Source organism: Leptodactylus fuscus, chromosome 8 (genome assembly GCF_031893055.1).
Source record: "Leptodactylus fuscus isolate aLepFus1 chromosome 8, aLepFus1.hap2, whole genome shotgun sequence".
Taxonomy (NCBI): domain Eukaryota; kingdom Metazoa; phylum Chordata; class Amphibia; order Anura; family Leptodactylidae; genus Leptodactylus; species Leptodactylus fuscus.
Window position 1 is genome coordinate 42,759,777 of NC_134272.1, and position 20,615 is coordinate 42,780,391.

The following is a 20,615-nucleotide window of genomic DNA, read 5'->3' on the forward strand; positions in this document are numbered from 1 at the left end:
TTTCTGGTTTGGTATTATTTGTTTCTCATGTCAGAATCCTAGACAGAGAATTGACAGTAAAACATTAAAGAAATAAATGTCTAAAGAAGTCAAAGGAAACGTCAGTAATTGCATACAGAAATATAGTATGCTAAAATCAAGAGACTTGGCCTGTACCAATATGGCGTCATGGCATCGTCACATTAACAGGAAATAGAATTGAATGCCGGAAATATGTGGTACTGCAATGAGTTCGCCCGTAGCTGGATGGAGAGTGAGGGTCACGGGGCGGAATAGCAAGGAAGTTTGGTTTCACCGGCACTGGATTAATGAATGGCAGATGACAATGCTGTAAACAAGCGTGACAGTGGAAATGAACGTGATAACATAACGGCCGTGTCCAAGGAACGTCGCAGGATAGTCCCGGGGTCCATTCATTATGTCTGGCAGCTCTGCTGAGGTGAGGGCATGCGTTATCTCTCCGGGGTAGCACAGTGTATATGGGGTATATGCGATAGCAGTGCAGCTTTTTGCTCCGTAGGAAGTTCTGTTATTACATGTTCTTATTCCTGCAATGCAACTTCCTCAGCACTAGGGCAGGGTTTTTTGTAAAGATTGTATAAAGCCCTCTTTATTCTTGATCTTGATGTAGCTTTAACCCTTCAAGTTGGGGTTAGAGATTTCCTAAGATGTTATTAGAGTCTTTACTCCCCTCACAAGTAGTGTCACAAACATGAATCTGACCCATAGGCCCCTATTATACTGCGGGTGGTGGGTCCATGGAGTAGTGATACAGGCTGTATAATTCCATACAAAGTAATCTGGTAAACAGATGAAGTATACTGTGCGGTATATGTAATATTTTATCACAATGGTCCATATACCGCCGTTAGGCATCTGCCATAGTCGTCCACGTATGTGCTGGGTGATTTCCATATGTTAAACCTATAGGAAAAAGGGGATGCTATTAAATTGAGACTTAGAGTTTATTCACATGCAAGGATGGGGATGACCAACTAATCGCAAAATAACCAAAATCTAAAGTCAACATAAAGAAGTGTCTAGGCTAAAATTTTATTTACTAATTAGGCCGGGGAAGGTGAAAAAAAATAAAATAAAACCATACTCGCCTGTTTCCGGCGCTCCAGCACCTCCCCGCGCGGTCCAGTTCTGTAGCTCTGTTGTCTCTTGTAACAGCTGAGGCCAATTTGCGGATTCAAGAAGTGAACCGGGGTGTCCCAGCAAGAAGGCAGCCAAGTTATAGGACCGGACCGCCCTGGGAGGACACTGGAGCATTGGGGATAGGTGAGTATGGTTTGTTTGTTTTTTGTTTTTTTTCCATCTCACCCAGCCTAATTAAAAGATTCTGTATATCCCAGACAACCTCATTAAGGGTAAGTTCACATGGCGGAAATCTTTTCCACTGATGTAGTGCATTCTGCTCATGAACAAGTGGTGTCTCAGGCCGCGGACGCTGCGGCTGACTCAGTCATGGAATCTGTGTGAAGATAGGCCATGTCACATATTTTTTCCGCTAGCTGAAAAAAATCACTAGTGGAAAAAAATGTTGAGTGACTCCCATTGAAATGAATGGGAGGCGTTTTTGCAGGTGAATTTTGAGGCGGATACCGTATCAAAATCTGCCTTCAAAAAACTACGTGTGAACATACTCTAAGGCAGGGGTCCTCAAACTTTTTAAACAGTGGGCCGGAGGCAGAGCAGGTCGCACAGACATCGGGAGCGGTGCCCTCCAATAGGTAAAGTGAAGTGCGCTCCATGGCCTGGCCCGAGCTCCCCAGGAGCTTCATTATAAATGCACGCCTGCCGGCGTTGTCGGCGGGGCCAGACAGAAGTGCTTGGCGGGCCGCATGTGGCCCGCGGGCCGCAGTTTGAGGACCCCTGCTCTAAGGGTATGTTCACATAGATTTTTTTGCTGGCAGATTTTGACGCAGAATACGCCTTCAAAAATGGCTCCCATTGATTTCAATGGGTGCCGCTTGCTTTTTTTTTTTCGCTAGCTAGTAGCGAAAAAAAGAAGTGACATGGCCTATCTTGCTGCAGATTCCACGGCTGAGTCAACGGCTCGAGACACGCTCCTGTTTAGACCCATTAATTCGGCCTAATCAGGAGCGGAATGCTGCGACCAAATGTCGATGCACTGCATCGGCATCCTGTTGCGGCTAGCCACGCGGAAGTTTGTATGGTGGAAACCATACCCTAAGACTCCATGTAGCGAAACGCTTTTCATTGCGGCCATTCTTGAAAATGTTACTTTTCTGCAGCAGATTTTTTTTTCTGCTATTCTGCAGTGTGTGGATGGGATTAGCTAGAATCTATGCAGTATACGGTGCAACCAAAGAAACTCCACTTTTTTAGAGAGAGAAAATGAAGGTGCTAGAATGGTGCAGCAAATCGCCTGACCTGAGTCCAATAGAAAATTTATGGAAGGAACTAAAGCTCAGAGTTCATAGATGGAGCCCACAGAACCTTCAGGATGTGAAGAGTGTTTGTGTGGAAGAATGGGCCAATATCACACCTGAGCAATGCATGCCACTAGTTTCTCCAGACACAAGGAGTCTTGAAGCTCTTCCACACCAACAAAGGCTTTTGTATAAAGTATATACCGTATTTTTCGGACTATAAGACGCACCTAGGTTTTAGAGGAGGAAAATAGGGAAAAAAAATTTTGAAGCAAAAACTGGTAAAATATTTAATATATGGGAGTTGTAGTTTTGCAACAGCTGCAAGGCCACATTGACAGGTGACCCTGCAGCTGTACGGGGATACATAGAGCGTTTTTTTTGCGGGGCCAGCTGTAATTTTTAGTTATACCATTTTGGGGGATATCTATTGCTTAGATCACCTTGTATTGAAAAAAAAAACAGGAGGTGATTTAGAACTTTTATTTATTTCATATTTTTAATGCTTTTTTTTTTTTTTTACTATTTTATTCCCCCCCCCCGGGGGCTTGAACCTGCAGTCACTTGATCGCAAGTCCCATAGACGGCAATACAACTGTATTGCCGTCTATGGGACATTCTGTCTATTAGTATTACGGCTGGTCATAGAGACCAGCCGCAATACTAATATAGCCGTGACAGGCCGGGGAGCCTCATTAGGCTCCCGGCTGTCACCCGAACAGGTCGGCTCCTGCGATATCGCCGCGCAGGAGCCGGCCTGCAACTTTACAGGTACGGGGCCGGTGGGGACCGGCCCCGGGGGAGAAGGGGCCACGGATACTGACCCGGCATCCGCTGTACTAGAGAGGCGGATGCCGGGGAGGGATAGACGCCGGGGCCTGAGACATCGCTGCCCTGCCCTGCATGAAGCCAGCGGCGGGGGCACGGAGGAGCCCCTGCCGCTGCTGGCTTCATGCATGGCAGAGGAGCGCAGCGATGTCTCAGGCCCCGGCACCTGTAATGGCGTCTATCACTTGCCGGCTTCCGCCTCTCTATTACAGCGGATGCCAGGCGCCACCTTCAGACTATAAGACGCACCCTTCTTTTCCCCAAAAATTTTGGGGAAAAAAAGTGCGTCTTATAGTCCGAAAAATACGGTATATAGTATATATAATAAATTTCAGTAAATGTGTTCAATACTTTTTTCCCTCTGTCATTTCTCAATATTACACATAACTTGATTTATGGACATCTATGGTTTGATTTCTATGCCTGTGAGGATTGGACATCTCATCAATAGCACTTTTAGAAATCTATGTAGCGTATATGCTCGAATATAAGCCGAATTTTCAGCACAGTTTTTGTGCTGAAAAAGCCCCCCTCTGCTGATACTCGAGTCAAGCAAAAAAAAAAATAATAATAGTAATCTATAGAATCTCCCATAAAATAGTGAGAAAAAAAAAAGGAAGCTTTAAAAAACTATAATACAAAAATAAAGTACTGTATATACTCGAGTATAAGCCGACCCGAATATAAGCCGAGGCCCCTAATTTCACCACAAAAAAATGTGAAATGTGACTCGTGTATAAGCCGAGGGGGGGAAATGCAGCAGCTACTGGAAAATTTCAAAAATTAAAATGGTTGGAGTTTTTGGGTGCAGTAGGTGCTGGGAAAGGGGAGGGGGTGTTTTGATTGTCTGTCTTTCTACCTTTATATATATTCTAGGGAATCCCCCCAGATTTAGAACTTTTTTCTTTTTATTGTTTTTTTTAAATTTATACCAGATGCCTTGGCTTATACTCGAATCAAGCACTTTTTTTTTTTCTTTTTTTTTTTTGTGTGGGGGGGGGGGGGGTCTATGACCAGCCGCAATAGTAATGTATAAATGTATAGATAGAATCTCCCATAAAATAGTGAAAAAAAAGGAAGCTTTAAAATAAATATGAGAAAAAAATAAAATAAATAAAAGTTCTAAATCACTACTTTCCCTAGAGAATGACTGTGAAACACATACACATTAGGTATCCCTGTGTCTGAAAGTGTCTGAATATAGGGCATCTGCAGTGCTCCTGTTCTGTCAGGAAGGGGTTAATAGGAGCACTGCAGATACCCTATATTCAGCCAGGCTGAATTCCAAGTGGGGGGAAAAACCCCAGTCCTCAAGCTCAGGGAAGGGGCAGACAGACAACCAAAACACCCCGTTCCCTTTCCCAGCAACTACTGCACCCAAAAACTCCGACCATTTTAATTTTTGAAATTTTCCAGTAGCTGCTGCATTTCTCCCCCTCAGCTTATACTCGAGTCAATAAGTTTTCCCAGTTTTTTGGGGTAAAATTATGGCCCTCGGCGTATAGTCAGGTCGGCTTATACTCGAGTATATACGGTAATATTTCCATGACAGGCCTGGAAGACTTAATTAGGCTCCCGGCTGCTGCAGAAACAGGTCAGCTGCTGCGCTCTCACCGCACAGGAGCCAGCATACAACTAAAAACGTAGCCTCTAGAGATGAGCGAACGCCGTTCTATCACATTGGTATTCTATCGAATATCAGGCTGTTTGAGGTATTCGATTCCAATCGAATACCACGCGGCATAAGCAGTAAATATTCGTATCCCCTCCCACCTTCCCTGGCGCGTTTTTTGCACCATTAACTGTGCAGGGGAGGTGGGACAGGAACTACGACAATGTAGGCATTGAAAAAAAAATTTAAAAACCCATTGGCTGCTAAAAACATGTGACATCGGATTTATAAGAATAGTGGCCTCAGCTTCATTTAATTTTGCGGCTTGGAGACATAGGGAGAGACGTGTTTCTGAGGGCTAGATAGGTATTAGCTTCAGGGCTCGTTCACATCTGCGCCCGGCCTCCGTTCATACAGGTTTCCGTTTCCTGCACAAAACAGAGCAGGAGACGGAAAGCTGCAGGACTCTTTCAAACCCATTCATAGGAATGGCTTTGAAAGATGTCCGGCCGTGAGCGCCAGTGAGCATTTTATGCGCTCCACCGCGAAACCGTTTTTTATAAACCTGACACAGTCGGACATGCAGTACTTTTTGTCCGGTTTTAAAAAAGCGGTTTCGCGGTGAAGAGCATAAAACGCTCACCAGTGGAAGGGGCCACACGGTGGCTCAGTGGTTAGCACTGCAGCCTTGCAGCGCTGGGACCTCCCACCAAGGACAAAAAACCATCTGCAAGGAGTTTGTATGTTCTCCCCGTGTTTGCATGGATTTCCATCCCATATTCCAAAAAAGACATACTGATAGGGAAAAAAATGTACATTGTGAGCTCTATGTGGGGCTCACAATCTACATTAAAAAAAAAAAAAAAAAAGCTCACCAGTGCTCACTGCCAGACCCGGTCTGACAGCTTTCAGACCTGAAAACGGAATCCGAGCTTTCCACGGGGTGTCCCCCTCAAAAATAACTGGGATACACGGCAATTCAGTCCAGCTATATACACTCAACCCAGCTTTCCTCTGTGTATAGACCATAAAAAACGCATTACTATACATCTAAAAATGCTTAAAGCCAGCGCAAAGGGACGTCGGTGTGGAAATGCATATGGGGAGCAAGGTTGTGGTCAACCGACAGCGTCTCCCGTGCCTACTGCTCTGCGGCAGCAAGCATTGCGCTTCCCCACAGTCTCCGGCTTGATGGCCACATTAAGTAGTGTGCAGGGTACAACACTAACCAGGCCCGAGCACCAGGAACAGGTGTTACAATGGCTGGTGGATAATGCTTCCAGCGCATTCTCCACCAGCCAGTCAGCCTCTACCTCAACTCCTCCTGCCCAATCTTCCCAGCAAAGTAATCCCACCTTTCCCACCTCCTAGGAGCTGTTTTCGGGGTCCATTCACTGTCCCTCTCTCTGTCCCACCACTTCCCGAATCACAGGAGCTACCAGATGAGTTTCTGTGTCCTGATGCCCAAACACTGGAAAATCTGCCATCTCCTGTTGTTGTTGACTAGCAAATCGCCCTCAGTGACGACGATGACGAGACACAGCTGACGCTGATCAAAATGAACAGCCACTGGATAGACCCATCATTTTCATGTCCACCGGTATCAAGCACCCCGACATGAAGTTTCATGTGTGTTCTCACCCTCTACAATTCCTCCTCCTCCTCATACTCCTCCACCATCAGCGTTGCACAATTCTGCTCCTACTAAGCTCAATCCACCCTGATTCCCCTAAACTCTGCTGGTTAGAGTCTCTACTCATCCAAAGGGCCAAAAACTCTGCTGGTGCAAGGCTGAACTAACTTAAAGGGCCTAAAACTCTGCTGGTAAAATGCAGAATTCGCCTTAAAGACCTCAATCTGGGTCCTCAGTCCAATCCACTGCATCAATCCAACACAATGAGAGTGATGGTTCTGGAACCACCGTTTTAGGGGCTAAGAATTTTAAAGGGGGTAACACTCTGCTGGTGCAAGGCTGAACTAAGTTAAAGGGACTAAAACTCTGCTGGTAGCTCAGCTTAAGGGCCTCTAACTTAATTTGGAAGGGCTCATGTTAAAGGCCAGAAAAGTGAATTTTGGAAGGTCTTACCACACACACACACACACATTCACAATGACAGTTCAGGGTGGGTACTGTTGGATTTCCCATTGCCTATTCCATATGTAGTTGTCATGGGCAACATGATTTAAAGGGTTGCTTGGTAATGTTTCTTTAGCTTAAAATTTGGGTTTCTGTCCATCCAATTGGGGAGGAAAGAAGGTTTCCAGGTATTTTTCCACTTTGATAGAGGTTTTTTTGAGTGTGGAAAGTGTGTAGTTGATAGGCTGTGATGGTGGGGTAAAACAGTGACTTGGGCTTGTTAGATGCCCCCAGGCATGCTTCCCCTGCTGTCCCAGTTGCATTGCAGAGGTGTTGGCATCATTTCCTGAGGTGTCATAGTGGACTTGGTGACCCTCCTGAGTCGAATTGTGGGTTCCCCTGAAACAAACGTTTTTTCCCCATAGACTATAATGGGGTTCGATATTCGTTTGAATAGTCCAATATTGAGGGGCTATTCGAAACGAATAACCAATATTGAATATTTCACTGTTCGCGCATCTCTAGTTGGAAGTTAGCAGCAATAACACTCCCCTAGCCAGACTTCATGAATGCCAGTTTCAGAAGGTACCTGTGTGCTGGAAGAAAAGCAGCAGGACCGCGCTGGGAGACACCGGAGCACCAGGGACAGGTGAGTATGGTTTATGGTTTTTTTTAGATATTTTTTCAGCTTCTCTGGCCTCATATTTAAAAAAATAAATAAATTTTTCTTGGACAACCCCTCTGAACTTCCCATACAGATTTATCAGCAGAATATTGTGCTAATGGACTGCAGACACGTGTTGTCATTTTACAGCGTGTTACCGATGGGTCTGAATGGTAAGATGGCTGTTTGTGATGGTGTTTCACATAAAACTCTTAATACAATTTATCTCAAGTTGAGAGGGATTTTCCAAGTTACAAAAACATGGCAAAGTATTAGTTTGGAAATGGGCATGTTTAGAAAGATGAACTCCAGCTGCATAAAGCCATGCTCGTGGTCTAGTAGCTCTAAAGTTGGTGACTAACTTTAATTTATATAAATTAAAATAACTTCAATTTTTTATGAGTAAGAGCCCTAAAAAGGGTTTCTGGGATTTTCTGTAACTGAGCAGGGGTATTAGCTATAGGGGGTGCAGCAGGAGCCCCTGAAGGAGCCCCATACCATATAAAATAAACCACTGTTTTATATAGCACAAGGTAAGTAGGGCTCCCATTACAGATTTGGCACTAGGGTCTGGGAGCTTCAAACTACACTTCTGATTCTGTTGACTTTGCATGTGATTTGTATCAATATTTTATTTCCCTAGATTGAGAGCCATGAGAAAATGGAAAGCTATTATATAAGCCCAACTGATCTGTCAGATGAGATACTCCTGCAAATTTTAAGCTACATACCATGCACAGATCTGATTCTAAACGTAAAGAATACATGTCGTAAATTTGCAACTTTATGCCTCGACAAGAGCCTTACCAACAGTGTGGTTCTCCATAAAAGTTATCAGGTAGGTTTGTTTGATTTTTCTTTTTTAATTCTTAGTTAAACTGTGATCTTAAGACCTTTATCACAAGCTGCCTCTATGTCAAGTACCTGTGATGACGGTAGGGGAACAGTAGTGGAGTATTTTACGTGACTGCATATCTTAAAGTGTAACCGCATTTTTGTATTCTACTTTATTAAGCTATCTAAGGGCTCGTTCACATCTGCGCACTCCGTACTTCAGGTTTCCGTTTCCTGCATAAAACAGAGCAGGAGACGGAAACCTGCAGGAGTCTTTCTCACCCATTCATTTGAATGGGTGAGAAAGCTGTCCAGCCATAAGCGGCGGTGAGCGTTTTATGCTCTCCGCCGCAAAACCGGGTTTTAGAATCCAGACACAGAGTCGGACATGCAGTACTCTGTGTCCGGATAAAAAAATCCGGTTTTGTGGCGGAGAGCCTAAAACGCTCACCGCCGCTCACGGCCGGACCCGGTCTATGGTTTCCGTCTTCTGACATGCAGAAGACGGAAACCATAGAACAAAGACCCTGAACGCAGGTGTGAACCTAGCGTAACTTTGTTTTTATTCTAAAACGGGCTGTGACATTCTCCTCCACAACCCTCTAACAGAGCTCTTACTAGGGAGAGTCCTTACACTTTTGTATTGTTAATATGCAGCGCTGAAACATTTAGGTGCCGTTCATATGGATTTTGGCGTGGAATCCATGTCATAATCCGCCTCCTCACAATGGTGGGTGGCCTATGTAGAACGCTAGCGTTCATTTTTCGGCTAGTGGCATGTTGCCATTGTTTACTTTAATTTGAGAGTGTCCATGGTGCAATGTATGTATCTGTACATAGTTATATTCTTCTGATGACCGATTAGATCCTTCAGCTCCTTGAATATTTAGCTAATTTTACCTTGAGGACCTGGTCAGGTTTTACTACTTTACCATGTGTCACTTTGTCTGGTAAAAACTGTAATGGTTTTGGAATTAAATTGCATCAGAGTTTAGTGTTCAAAAATATATGAAAAAATTATTGAAATGTAATTTGTCTGACAGCCCCAAATGCCTTCCAAACCGATAATAGTGCCCTGTAGGGGCTTTTAATACGAGCTGAGACATTCCTTTATGAACATAAATCCATGAAGCAATGCAAAGATAATCCATAGTTTTATGGATAAGCAAATCATTCTCAAGTGTATTGAGAGCATGGTCTGATATTAAAGATTTACCTGCAGAAGCGGAAAATGTCATTCACTGTTTAAGGGGTCACATTGGGCAGTGGACAGAAGGCCACACAAGTCCACTACCTGTAGGCAAAGCAGGCCTGCCCAAATTCACTTGAGGCTGTTTTGCATATTCATAAAAAGATGATTATCGCTTCATCAATTTAGGGTAATAAGGGTATGTTTCTGCCTCTACATAGCACTTTTTATAAGGTAGTCATTCCTAGATATAATAAGGATTTGACTTCACTGATTTTTTCAAACATTAAAGAGTAATTGATCATTTTGCTGTTTACCACTGGAGACTGCTTCCTACCTCAGACAGGAACCAGGAACTGGGAGTTCTTAAAAAAATGGAGTAGCCACTCATCTCCTTCAGTTCTGTTTCCTGTCCTGTGGAAGGATAATTCTGGTAGTTTTTTGGGGGCTGTGGGACCAACTTAGAAAAATACTTGATACCCAGAAGTGGCCCTTCTATCTTTTTGTGTCTTTTGACTGGGTCGCTGCCTCAGAACTCCTGCAGGTCTTGTCGTGCCAGTGAGATATGCCACGCGTGCCAAGAATCTCATAACATATATGCTTTATTTATGGTCTTGAGTGTATTGAAACTTTAGGTCATTAGATTTGTTATGGAGTTTGGACATGTAGACCTTCAGTGTTTAGAATGCACCTTATTCTGCACACTGAAATCCCAGTGCCTACTGCTACAGTATGTTGTAGTCACTCAGGAAGGGAGGGTAGGTGGAGCACTTGTCTTTTTAGGAGTGTGGTTGCAGCCATTGATGCCTTCACATCCAGAGAGTGTAGCTAAACATATGTGTTTCTTTTATCTGAATCTATTTAGCTGTTCCAAAGATAGAAGCCCTGTTAATAATTATGCAAATTAGAGTCCATTAGCCATGTTGGCAGTATCGTTGAGGTTTCTTTCAGGCTGGGATTTCTGTTCTATGTATGATGTGATCTTTCTACCCTCTTGACTAATGGACTCTAATTTATATAACCAAGAGGCTTGTATCTTTGGAATGGCTGAATGGATTTGGATAAAAAAAACCCCACCAAAATGCTTACAGTAACAATGCCTATCTGATAAGATCATTGCCTTTGGGCTTTTTTGACCTGGTTACATGTCCTTTTGACTTTGAACTTGAGATACAGTTGGAAGCATAGTTCACAAGGCACATTTAATGACAATTGCATCACGGTTGTGTGAATAATGCCTTAACATTTTGGAAAACTGTATTGTGATATTTCTAATATGCAGTAAAATGTCAGTAGACAAACTCTCTGCCAGCCTAGGTTTCTGCGGTCTTATCTTTTTCACGCACTTCTTATGCAATTAATGAAACCCTTGATGAGTTGCTTGAGATGTGCTTGAATAACACCTTATTTGTGAATGTGTGCTGTTTTGAGGAATTATATTCATTTGGTGGAATAATTGAGACTGCATTGGGCATTAAAGAAAAGCTTTTGCCACCTCCAACTCTTTAGGCCCTTTAGTAGGTGCTACTCCATTGATACCAGCACAGTTGGAATTTTTTCTGTAGCCCTATTGTTCCTGAGCAATCTGTGCTGTTAGTTTAAGCACCAAACCTGCTAATTAGACTCTGTATTGCTGCAGCGGTCCCTGGTTGCCTGCTCTATCCCAAGACCGCCTGTCCACTCGCTGCCCCCCTTCCAAAGTAGAAAGCCTAATTGGCATATTGGGTGCTGAATCTCCCAGTAGTGATTACATAGGAATGGTGAGGGCTATAGAAAGAATTCCAACTGTGCAGTAACTGGAGCGGCAATTATTGAAGGATACAAAGAGGTGGATGTGGTAAAAGGTCCTTTTTAAAGTGTACCTAAATTTTACTACTTCAGCAGTGACTGATGATCTTTTAGGCTGTTGATTTGTGATCATGGGATGTTGAGGGTTAACACTCAGAAGCTTAAACCTTCTTTTGAAGCAATCTCGAGCCTTCTCCTAGCTGGGGGTTTTCACCTCCCCATTTCAAGTCAAGCTGGGACACCTTTAGGGGCCATCTTCTAAAATATGGTGGCAATGTCAGTGCCTGACTACTGTCCTAGTTTTTCCAATAAAGAAGTGCCTCTGAGGCTTTTCAGCACCTCCTTCCTGTATCTTCTGGATATGCACATGGCTGGTCTACAAGTTACAGTTCTGATGGAGCGGTGGGCTGATGTTGTTTTTCGGACAGACACAGGCGCGTTGTTGGCATGACTGCGATGCTTGGTAGGGTTCCATGTTCCAGGTCATATATTGTGTATTTTATAATGTCTATAAAGGCTATATCCAAAAGTTATTCTCTGGTTATGCCAAAAATTTGTGTTGCTCCTGCATTGATTAAATGGTCGCAGATTGTGTGGGATGCAGTAAAATTCTTAAGAATCTAAAAATCTCCAGTTAAGAAAAGGGGAGATGGGCCAGGACCTTGTCAGGGAGTACTGTTTGTTGTGTTTTGGTTTTTTTTTTGTTTTGTGTTTTTTGTAGGATGTCTCTAGTGAAAACAGTCAGGGAGAGGAAGGTGAACTATATTTGTCTGCAAGAGCAGTCAGGATCACAATGAATATTGAGGACACTAGGACAGCCCCTTCTGTCTTGGACACCATGAGGGAAAGAGAAGCATTAAGACCTTCCAAATGCATATTGCTATTTATTTATTCAGGGAGTCCTAAAGAGAAAATGGAAAAACCCAGATCAAAAAAAGTATTTGTACCTAGAATTCTAATGAATAAGTATCAATGTGAAGATGATGATTCTATAGAATGGAATAGAACCTGAAAATTGGACACCTCTTTAGCCAAAACACTGAGGAAAAAACTTGTATTTCTTGATTCAGGTTTACCTCCTGACTCTGTTCATCATAAAGCAGACCTACTATATACACCCAAAGCACCTGGGAGACATCCCAGTGATCATCTGGACTTAAGTCAAATAGCCTGGAATGACAGCAACTCTTCATTGAATTCTCTGTTCTGCCTGTCCTCCAGGGCCAGACATTCTCTCCTGTGGTAGGGCCATAAACAGAACTTGGCATCAAGGTCCTCTCTTCTTCTTTAACAGTTATAGTAGTTTCTTCAGCCCTTTGAGCTAGCATAAAACTAAAAAAAATAAGTATCCTGCTCGATCTAGCGGCAGTGTGAGCCCACCCCCATTCATCTGCAGCTAATCAACAAATGAAAACCATGCTGGAGTGGAGATGAGTTTGAGATGGAAGTCCACCTCAAATTCCTGTTCACTTTAAACTATGTGAACATACCTTTAAAGGGGTCGTCCGGGATAAAATGATAATCTAACACTAAACTAAACATCCTTGCGCCGCCTAACTTCTAACTTACTGTCTGAAAAATCTACCGTATTTTTTGGACTATAAGACGCACTTTTTTCCCCCCAAATTTGGGGGGAAAAGAAGGGTGCGTCTTTTAGTCCGAATGTGGCCGCCCAGCATCCGCTGTAATAGAGAGGCGGATGCCGGCGAGGGATAGACGCCGGCACAGGTGCCGGGGCCTGAGACATCGCTACGCTCCTCTGCCCTGCATGAAGCCAGCAGCGGCAGGGGCGATGCTATTCCGCGCCTCCGTCCCCCCACCGCTGGCTTCATGCAGGGCAGAGGAGCGTAGCGATGTCTCAGGCCCCGGCGTCTATCCCTCGCCGGCATCTGCATCTCTATTACAGCGGATGCCGGGTCTGTATTGGCGGCCCCTTCTCCCCCGGGGCCGGTCCCCACCGGCCCCATACCTGTAAAGTTGCAGGCCGGCTCCTGCGCGGCGATATTGCAGGAGCCGACCTGTTCGGGTGACAGCCGGGAGCCTAGTGAAGGCTCCCAGGCCTGTCACTGCTATATTAGTATTGTGGCTAGTCTATGACCAGCCGTAATAGTAATATACAGAATTGTATTGCCGTCTATTGGACTTGCAATCAAGGTTCAAGCCCCCAGCTTTAAAAATATATAATAAAACAATGATATAAATAAAAGTTCTAAATCACCTCCTTTCCCTAGAATATATATAAAAGTAGAAAATCATATGTCAAACACATACACATTAGGTATCCCTGTGTCCGAAAATGCTCAGTCTACTAATGGTTTTCCTGTACGGTGAACGTCAAAATCACAAGTGCTAAACCGCCAGGTTTTTTTTTTCAATACAAGGTGATCTAAGCAATAGATACCGTATTTTCCGGACTTATAGTCCGGTGCGGCTTATATATGGATGGAAGCGGCGGCAAAGACTGCGTGCCGCTTCCATACATACATACATAAAAGGCACCGTAAGGGTGCATTCACACTACCGAACGCCGGCGTGTATCACAGCCGTACACGCCGGCGTTACAGCAGGGCTGCCGGACACTTCCTATTCATTTCTATGGGAGCAGGCATGCGAGCGCTCCCCATAGAAATGAATGGACAGACACTTCCCATTCATTTCTATGGGAGCCGGCATGCGAGCGCTCCCTATAGAAATGAATGGAAAAAAGCAGTCCATTCATTTCTATGGGGAGCGCTCGCATGCCTGCTCCCATAGAAATGAATAGGAAGTGTCCGGCAGCCCTGCTGTCACGCTGAAACAGAACGTGAAACTTACCCAGCGGTGCAGGGCGGGCGGGCGGGCATTCAGGCCTCCTCTGCCTCCGATGTTCCGTCCTTCTCCTCCGGTGCTCGCTGATAATGGCCTGGGCGCATGCGCAATATCATAATGCTTCTACTGCGCATGTGCCCTGGCCATTATCAGCTTGCGAGCGCCGGAGGAGGACGGAACATCGGAGGAAGAGGAGGCCTGAATGCCCGCCCACCCTGCACCGCTCGGTAAGTTTCACATTCTGTTTCAGGCTTTTATTTTAAAACGGGGGGGGGGTAGTTTAATCTAACGTTTACGGTTGGGCTCTATCAGCATGATTTTGCTGATAGAGCCCCTCCTCGCCTGCCGAGCGCTTCCAATAGAAGCGGATGGCACGCGGGGGGTTAAGCGGCCGCTGGCAAAGTCTGCCTGCCGCCGCTTTCAATAAGATATAATGCGCACCGGACTGCGGCTTATAGTCCGGTGCGCCTTATATATGAACCGAGACGGACTATAAGGTACTCATGGGCAATGCGGCTTATAGTCCAGTGCGCCTTATAGTCCGTAAAATACGGTATTCCCCAAAATGGTATAACTAAAAAGTACAGCTGGCCCCGCAAAAAAAACAAAAAAAACACTCTATGCGTCCCCGTACAGCTGCAGGGTCACCTGTCAATGTGGCCTTGCAGCTGTTGCAAAACTACAACTCCCATATATTAAATATTTTACAATTTTATAATTTTTTGCTTCAAAAATTTTTTTCCCTATTTTCCTCCTCTAAAACCTAGGTGCGTCTTATACTCTAGTGCGTCTTATAGTCCGAAATATATTTGCCCGGATCACTGGAGCGATCATGTGAACGCCCCAGGCACATTTTCTGGCGATATTCTATTTCCCCATTTCCGGAAATGGAACATCCAATACTACCCTCCCTCTACCCCATCATACTTGCCTCTCTTCATGTCCTGATCTTCGAAACGTCAATTCCTTCACTTTTGCCGGCTCTGTTGCGCAGGCGCCAGCAGATATGAAGAGGTGAAGGAGTCTGCCTCCCACGTCAGCAGCATCACTCTGGCTCTATTTTCGGGCTTCAGCAAAAGTAAAGCGACAAAAGAGCTGGCTGCACAGAAGAAAGTGATCTGCAGGATAAGAAGACAGGTGAGTATAATGGGGTTGGGAGGTGGGATGAGTTATTTAGGAAGGGCTATTAGTGGGCACGCTAGCTAGGGAAACGGGGGGGGGGAATGAGAGAGGGAGGGGGAAGAAGAGAGTGGCAGTTCTGAGTGAAGACCAAGCATCATGGTACTTGTAGGATATCAGAGTAGTAAGCTACCTTATGTAAACAAATGATGAGGATACCAGGAACTCCAAGGGAAACCCAGAAATCACTCAAAACGCTGATACATGTATTTGGGTGTACTTATTAACCCGTTAATAGCACTAACAGACCTTTTAAAAAAAAAAAAAAAAAAAAATGTCCGGAAGACCCTTTTAAGAGTCAGGTTTCAGCCCTTTGATACTTTTTTGATTCCAGACTATTTAAATATCCCTGGGTTAGAAGGTTTTTAGCAGCAACAGGTAGGCATAGACCCCTGAAAAGGTCAGTGGTCCCCCTTGTGAGGGAACTTTAGTTTGGTTCACAATTTCATAAGCGCCATTATTCCTCTAGGTGTCAAACACAAGGTCTGCAGCCTTCAAACACATCAGAAGTTTGTTGAAAAGGCTTGTGCTCTAAGCTAAAGTTCATTCAAAATTCTAAGGCATCGTAGTGAAATGATAATGTTGACCTAACATGAGAGACAGTTTTTCCGGGGTACTAATTTAGGTGGGGTAGTGATAAATCTCGCCCTCAGAATTTCCATCAGATCTGGTGGAAGGAACAGTGTTACATATATAGTTAAAAAGAAGAAACCCAGCGAACCTTATTGTAAATTTTATGGAGTCCAGTCATGCAACTGAAATAAGGCCGCCGTGGTTTCTGTTGTGTGATGGATCTGGTAATGCTTTCTGGTTTGCTTTATAATCCAGTACTGCAGCAGAAGCGTAAATGTGGCTTAGAATTACTGAAATGGTTTTTTGGGGGTTTTTTTTTGCCCTGTTTAATTATGCTTTTTTTTTTTTTTTTTTTTTCAGGCCAGAGATGAACAAGTGAAGCAAATGCTGAAAGTGATATCGCAAGAGATATGTGAGCTTGACATAAGTGACTGCTACTGGTTGAACTCATCTACTGTGGATCTTGCGTCAAGTTGTAGGAAACTTGTTAAATTGGATATGGCTGGCTGCTCTGTAACCTCTCTGCAGTTGTCTAAAATTCTTACAAATCTTAATTTTTTGCGTTCATTATCAATTGACATTAATGCAGGTTTTGACTCTGGACAGCTAAGTAGTGAATGCAGAACTACTCTTGGGCACTTGAGAGAATTGAAACAGACTCTATTTGTTCCATCTTATGGCGTTGTGCCCTGTTGCACTAGTCTTGAAAAATTGCTTCTTTACTTTGAAGTCTTGGACAGAACTCGTGAAGGAATGGTAATGTCTGGACAACTTATGGTAGGAGAAAGTAATGTCCCGCATTATCAAAACTTAAGGTTATTTTATGCTCGTCTTGCACCTGGATACATAAATGAAGAGGTTGTTAGACTGTACTTGGCGGTTCTTAGTGACCGTACCCCAGAGAATCTTAGATCTTTTTTAATATCTGTTCCCGGAAGTTTAACGGAGAGCAGAGCGACTAAAAATCTTTTTGAATCTATGGCAAAGAATGTAACATTGGAGGCATTCCAGTTACCAAAATCATGGCTTAATGGATCTTCTCTACTCCAGCACATGAAGTTTAGTTGTCCCTCATATTTGAGTTTTAGCCGCTGCATGATTTCAGGTGAACAGCTTACTCAGATGCTTTTAAATGGTGGAAAAGACTGCAAAAGCCTTGTCAGTCTAAATCTAAGGGGCTGCCCTTCATGCCTTATTTCAAATGTACCATTTAAAAAACCTGAAGATGATATAGATTGTTCAGTTTTAGGTAGATTAATATCTGCGTGTCCAAACCTTGTACATTTCAACTTATCTTCAGCACACCATCACAGTTCAGATACATCTGGAATACATCTTTGTGATATTCTTTCACAGCTTAAGAACTTACGTTCACTATCTTTGCCTGTGTGTGCAATAGCAGATAACAATAGAACAAGCAAACCGCTTCTGTCTACTGGACAGTCTACACCCAGCACATCTATTACCTTTACCAAAAAGGTGCGTATTGGTGTACAGACCTTTCCAAAAGTACCTGAAGAGCAAGATATGTTTAAATTACAGTCTGTGTTCTGGAAACTTCTGAAGGAAATGTCAGCTTTAGAGCATTTAGAATTGATCGGCTCTAATTTCTATTCTGTTATGCCCCGAAATGATCCAGCAATACGAAATACGTACCCACCATGTAAACGGTCCCATACTGTGAGTGATGCAGATGTTGCCGCAATCAGTCAACTCAACTTTTTGCAAAGCCTAACACTAGCCCAGCTGCCTGGAGTACTTTCAGGTTCTTCTCTTGTGAGCATTGGCCGGAGCTGTCAGCAATTGCGTAGTCTCTCACTGGCAAATTTTGGAATGATGGGCAAAGTTATGTTCATGTCCTCTCTATGCGAGATGTTGACTCACTGCAAATATCTGAAAGATCTGAGGTAAGAGACATTATTTGTTTTTTGGATATATTTATTTTCCTATCCCTATGTTTTGGGGGGGTGGGGGGATGTTATTCTTCTTCTTACCCTTTTAGTTTACTGCCACATCTACTTATTTAAAACTATTTTCTGAAATGAAAGAGAATTTGTCAGGTCCAAAATGCCTCCCAATAATACTGCTGTTTAGAGGACAGCCTTTAATAGGAGCAGAAACACACCTTTGTGGCCAATAAGGCCCCGTTCACACGGGGCAAGAGGGGGCGGATTTTGGCACGGAATCCATGTCATAATCCGCCCCCTCACAATGGTGGTCTATGTAGACTGCTGAAATGAGCAGCCCTTTCTTCAGGCGGATTCCGTGGCTGAATCAGCTGCGGTGTCCGCCTCGGGACAGCACCCTCCAGACTAGGCCCATTCATTTGTGCTTAATCCGGAGCGGAAAGCCGCAACGGAATGCCATGCACTGCACCAGCATCCCGTCGCGGCAGCTGTGGCGGAATATGGCACGCGGAATCCCCGTGTGAACTAGCCCTAACTGATGAAGCAGTTCAGAGAGAATCATCTTTTTATGGATGGGCAAATCAGCCTGCAAGTGCAGCGGGGCCGGGCTTAATTTGCCTTTAAGCAGCAGAAAGTGCCCTGGCACTCCTCTGGAATCATCTCCCAATGTTGCCCCTCTAGCGTTGAGTAATATTTTAACCCCTTAATGACCAATGACGTAATAGTATGTCCTAGGATGTATTGGGCTGTATGGAGAGAGCTCAGCACCTGCCACTATCAGCTGTAATAGGTTTAACACGACCGTGGTATCTGAAGTGCACATATGCCACGGCACCACCATCTTTTGTCATACGACGCCATTTGATGACTTTCTGATCGGTTGCCGTGCCTATTGAAGTCTCCCAGGTTTGTCATTAGTCTAGGGATTTTACTAGAGATGAGCGGGTATATTTGATCAAATACCTCCCCTGCATAGCTCCCGGCGCAAAACCACTTCCGGGGCATAGAATTTTTACTGACCCTCCCACCTTCCCTAGCGCTGAGAGCTATGCCGCGAAGGCATTTGATCGATTATGCTAACTCATCTCTAGATTTTACTATTCACTCTATTGCACGCGTGCCAGAGAGAGCATGCAAAGCCCCCTCTGCTGGCACTCGTGCGGTCGCTTGGATCGCTGACTAACTGGGAATCCGGTACAGGATTCCCCGTTAGTCAGCGATCGCTGTTTTCAGCTGGTTGTGCAAATGCACATCCAGCTGAAAGCTGTCAGTGTAGGCCACGCGGTCCACGCAGCCTGCACTGAATATACAGAGTGCGACCTCTGCACCGGCACGGGTGTGATGACGTAAGTCATCAGCGTCCACAGTGAATAGGAGAGAGGACGCCCGGCGGCCCTTCAGGTAAGTATATTTGTGTGTGTACTGTCTGGGGAGCGGGGCTACTGTGGACCATTTCATGCTGTGTGGGGAGGGGGCTACTGTGGAGTATACAGGTATAATCCTTTGTGGGGGCCACTGTGGGGCACATTGTACTGTGTGTGTGGGCCACTGCGGGGCAGATTGTACTGTGTGTGGGGGACACTGCGGGGCAGATTGTACTGTGGGGCAGATTGTACTGTGTGTAGGAGCCACTGAGGGGCAGATTGCACTGTGTGTGGGGGCCACTGCGGGGCAGATTGTACTGTGTATAGACCTTTATCTTTCAGTACAAGCTCTGTAAAATCCCATTTACCCGACTGTAATTTGTAGATCCACAGAGTTTTAAGGTTAAATTGCCGTGATGGCACTCCATGATAATTTATCGGGTTTTGGGTTACAGTTTGGGCACTCGGTCTCAAAAAGGTTCGCCATCACTGCCCTAGATCACATAAAAGTAATTAAACAATAATAAACATAAACACTTTAGCTATCTCCGTGCTCAAAAATGCCTGAACTATTAAAATAGTTATCCCATATGGTGAACAGAATAGCTGGGGAAAAAAAATCTAAATGGCAATTTTTTTTTATTTTTTTTTCCCCCCAACACTTTGTATCTTAATCTTAGAAAAAAAAAGTGATCAAACTGAGATCTTAAACCCAGATGGTATTAATAAAACTGTCATCTTGTTACATTAAAAGGAGCAATACTCAGCTCTATACATGTAAATATGAAAAATTAACAGGTGTCAGAACATGGTGACACAAGAAATGTTTTTTTATTTTGCAAAGTTTTTACATTTTTGTAAAATGTATTAAAACATTACAAATACTATATAAATTTGATATTGCCATGTTTGTACATACACACAGAATACCGGTAACATGTCCGTTTTACCACACAGTGAACGCTGTAAAAATTAAAGCCATGTGAAGTTGACACAAATACATTTTTTTCCAATTCCACATCATTCTGAATTTTTTGCAGGGGAGGTGGGTTGATTTGCTTTCCTTAGCCACCTGCCTTTCATTTATGTATTTTACGCTAGGTTCACACTCGTGTTGCCACTCTCCATTGATTGGGTGTGTTGGGGGAAATGCGGAACGCTAAAATAGTGGTAAACCTAGAAAGTCCGACAGAATATAATGGTTTCTGTCACTTTCAAATTCTCCGTGCAGGACTTTTTCCTCCACCGATTCTTGCCGAACACTGATTTTTCCCACGGAGACTCCAGTACAGATGTGAACGTAGCCTTTGCTAATTTTATTTCCTTTTTTACAGATTTTATTAAATGCTTTACAATTATCAAAAGCAACACCTGACCCTTCAGAGTTATATTT

General features: G+C 44.0%; 1 protein-coding gene across 1 annotated transcript in view; it reads left to right on the forward strand.

Annotated features, from left to right (window-relative positions):
- Positions 1-219: 219 nt before the first annotated feature.
- FBXL18 (F-box and leucine rich repeat protein 18) overlaps positions 220-20,615 on the forward strand; it is a 43,288-nt gene continuing 22,892 nt past the window's right edge. The window contains exons 1-3 of the mRNA XM_075285135.1: positions 220-439; positions 8,224-8,418; positions 16,312-17,858. Of these exons, the coding sequence (XP_075141236.1) occupies positions 419-439; positions 8,224-8,418; positions 16,312-17,858 (1,763 nt within the window). The 5' untranslated portion in view covers positions 220-418. The remainder of the gene's footprint in view (positions 440-8,223; positions 8,419-16,311; positions 17,859-20,615) is intronic.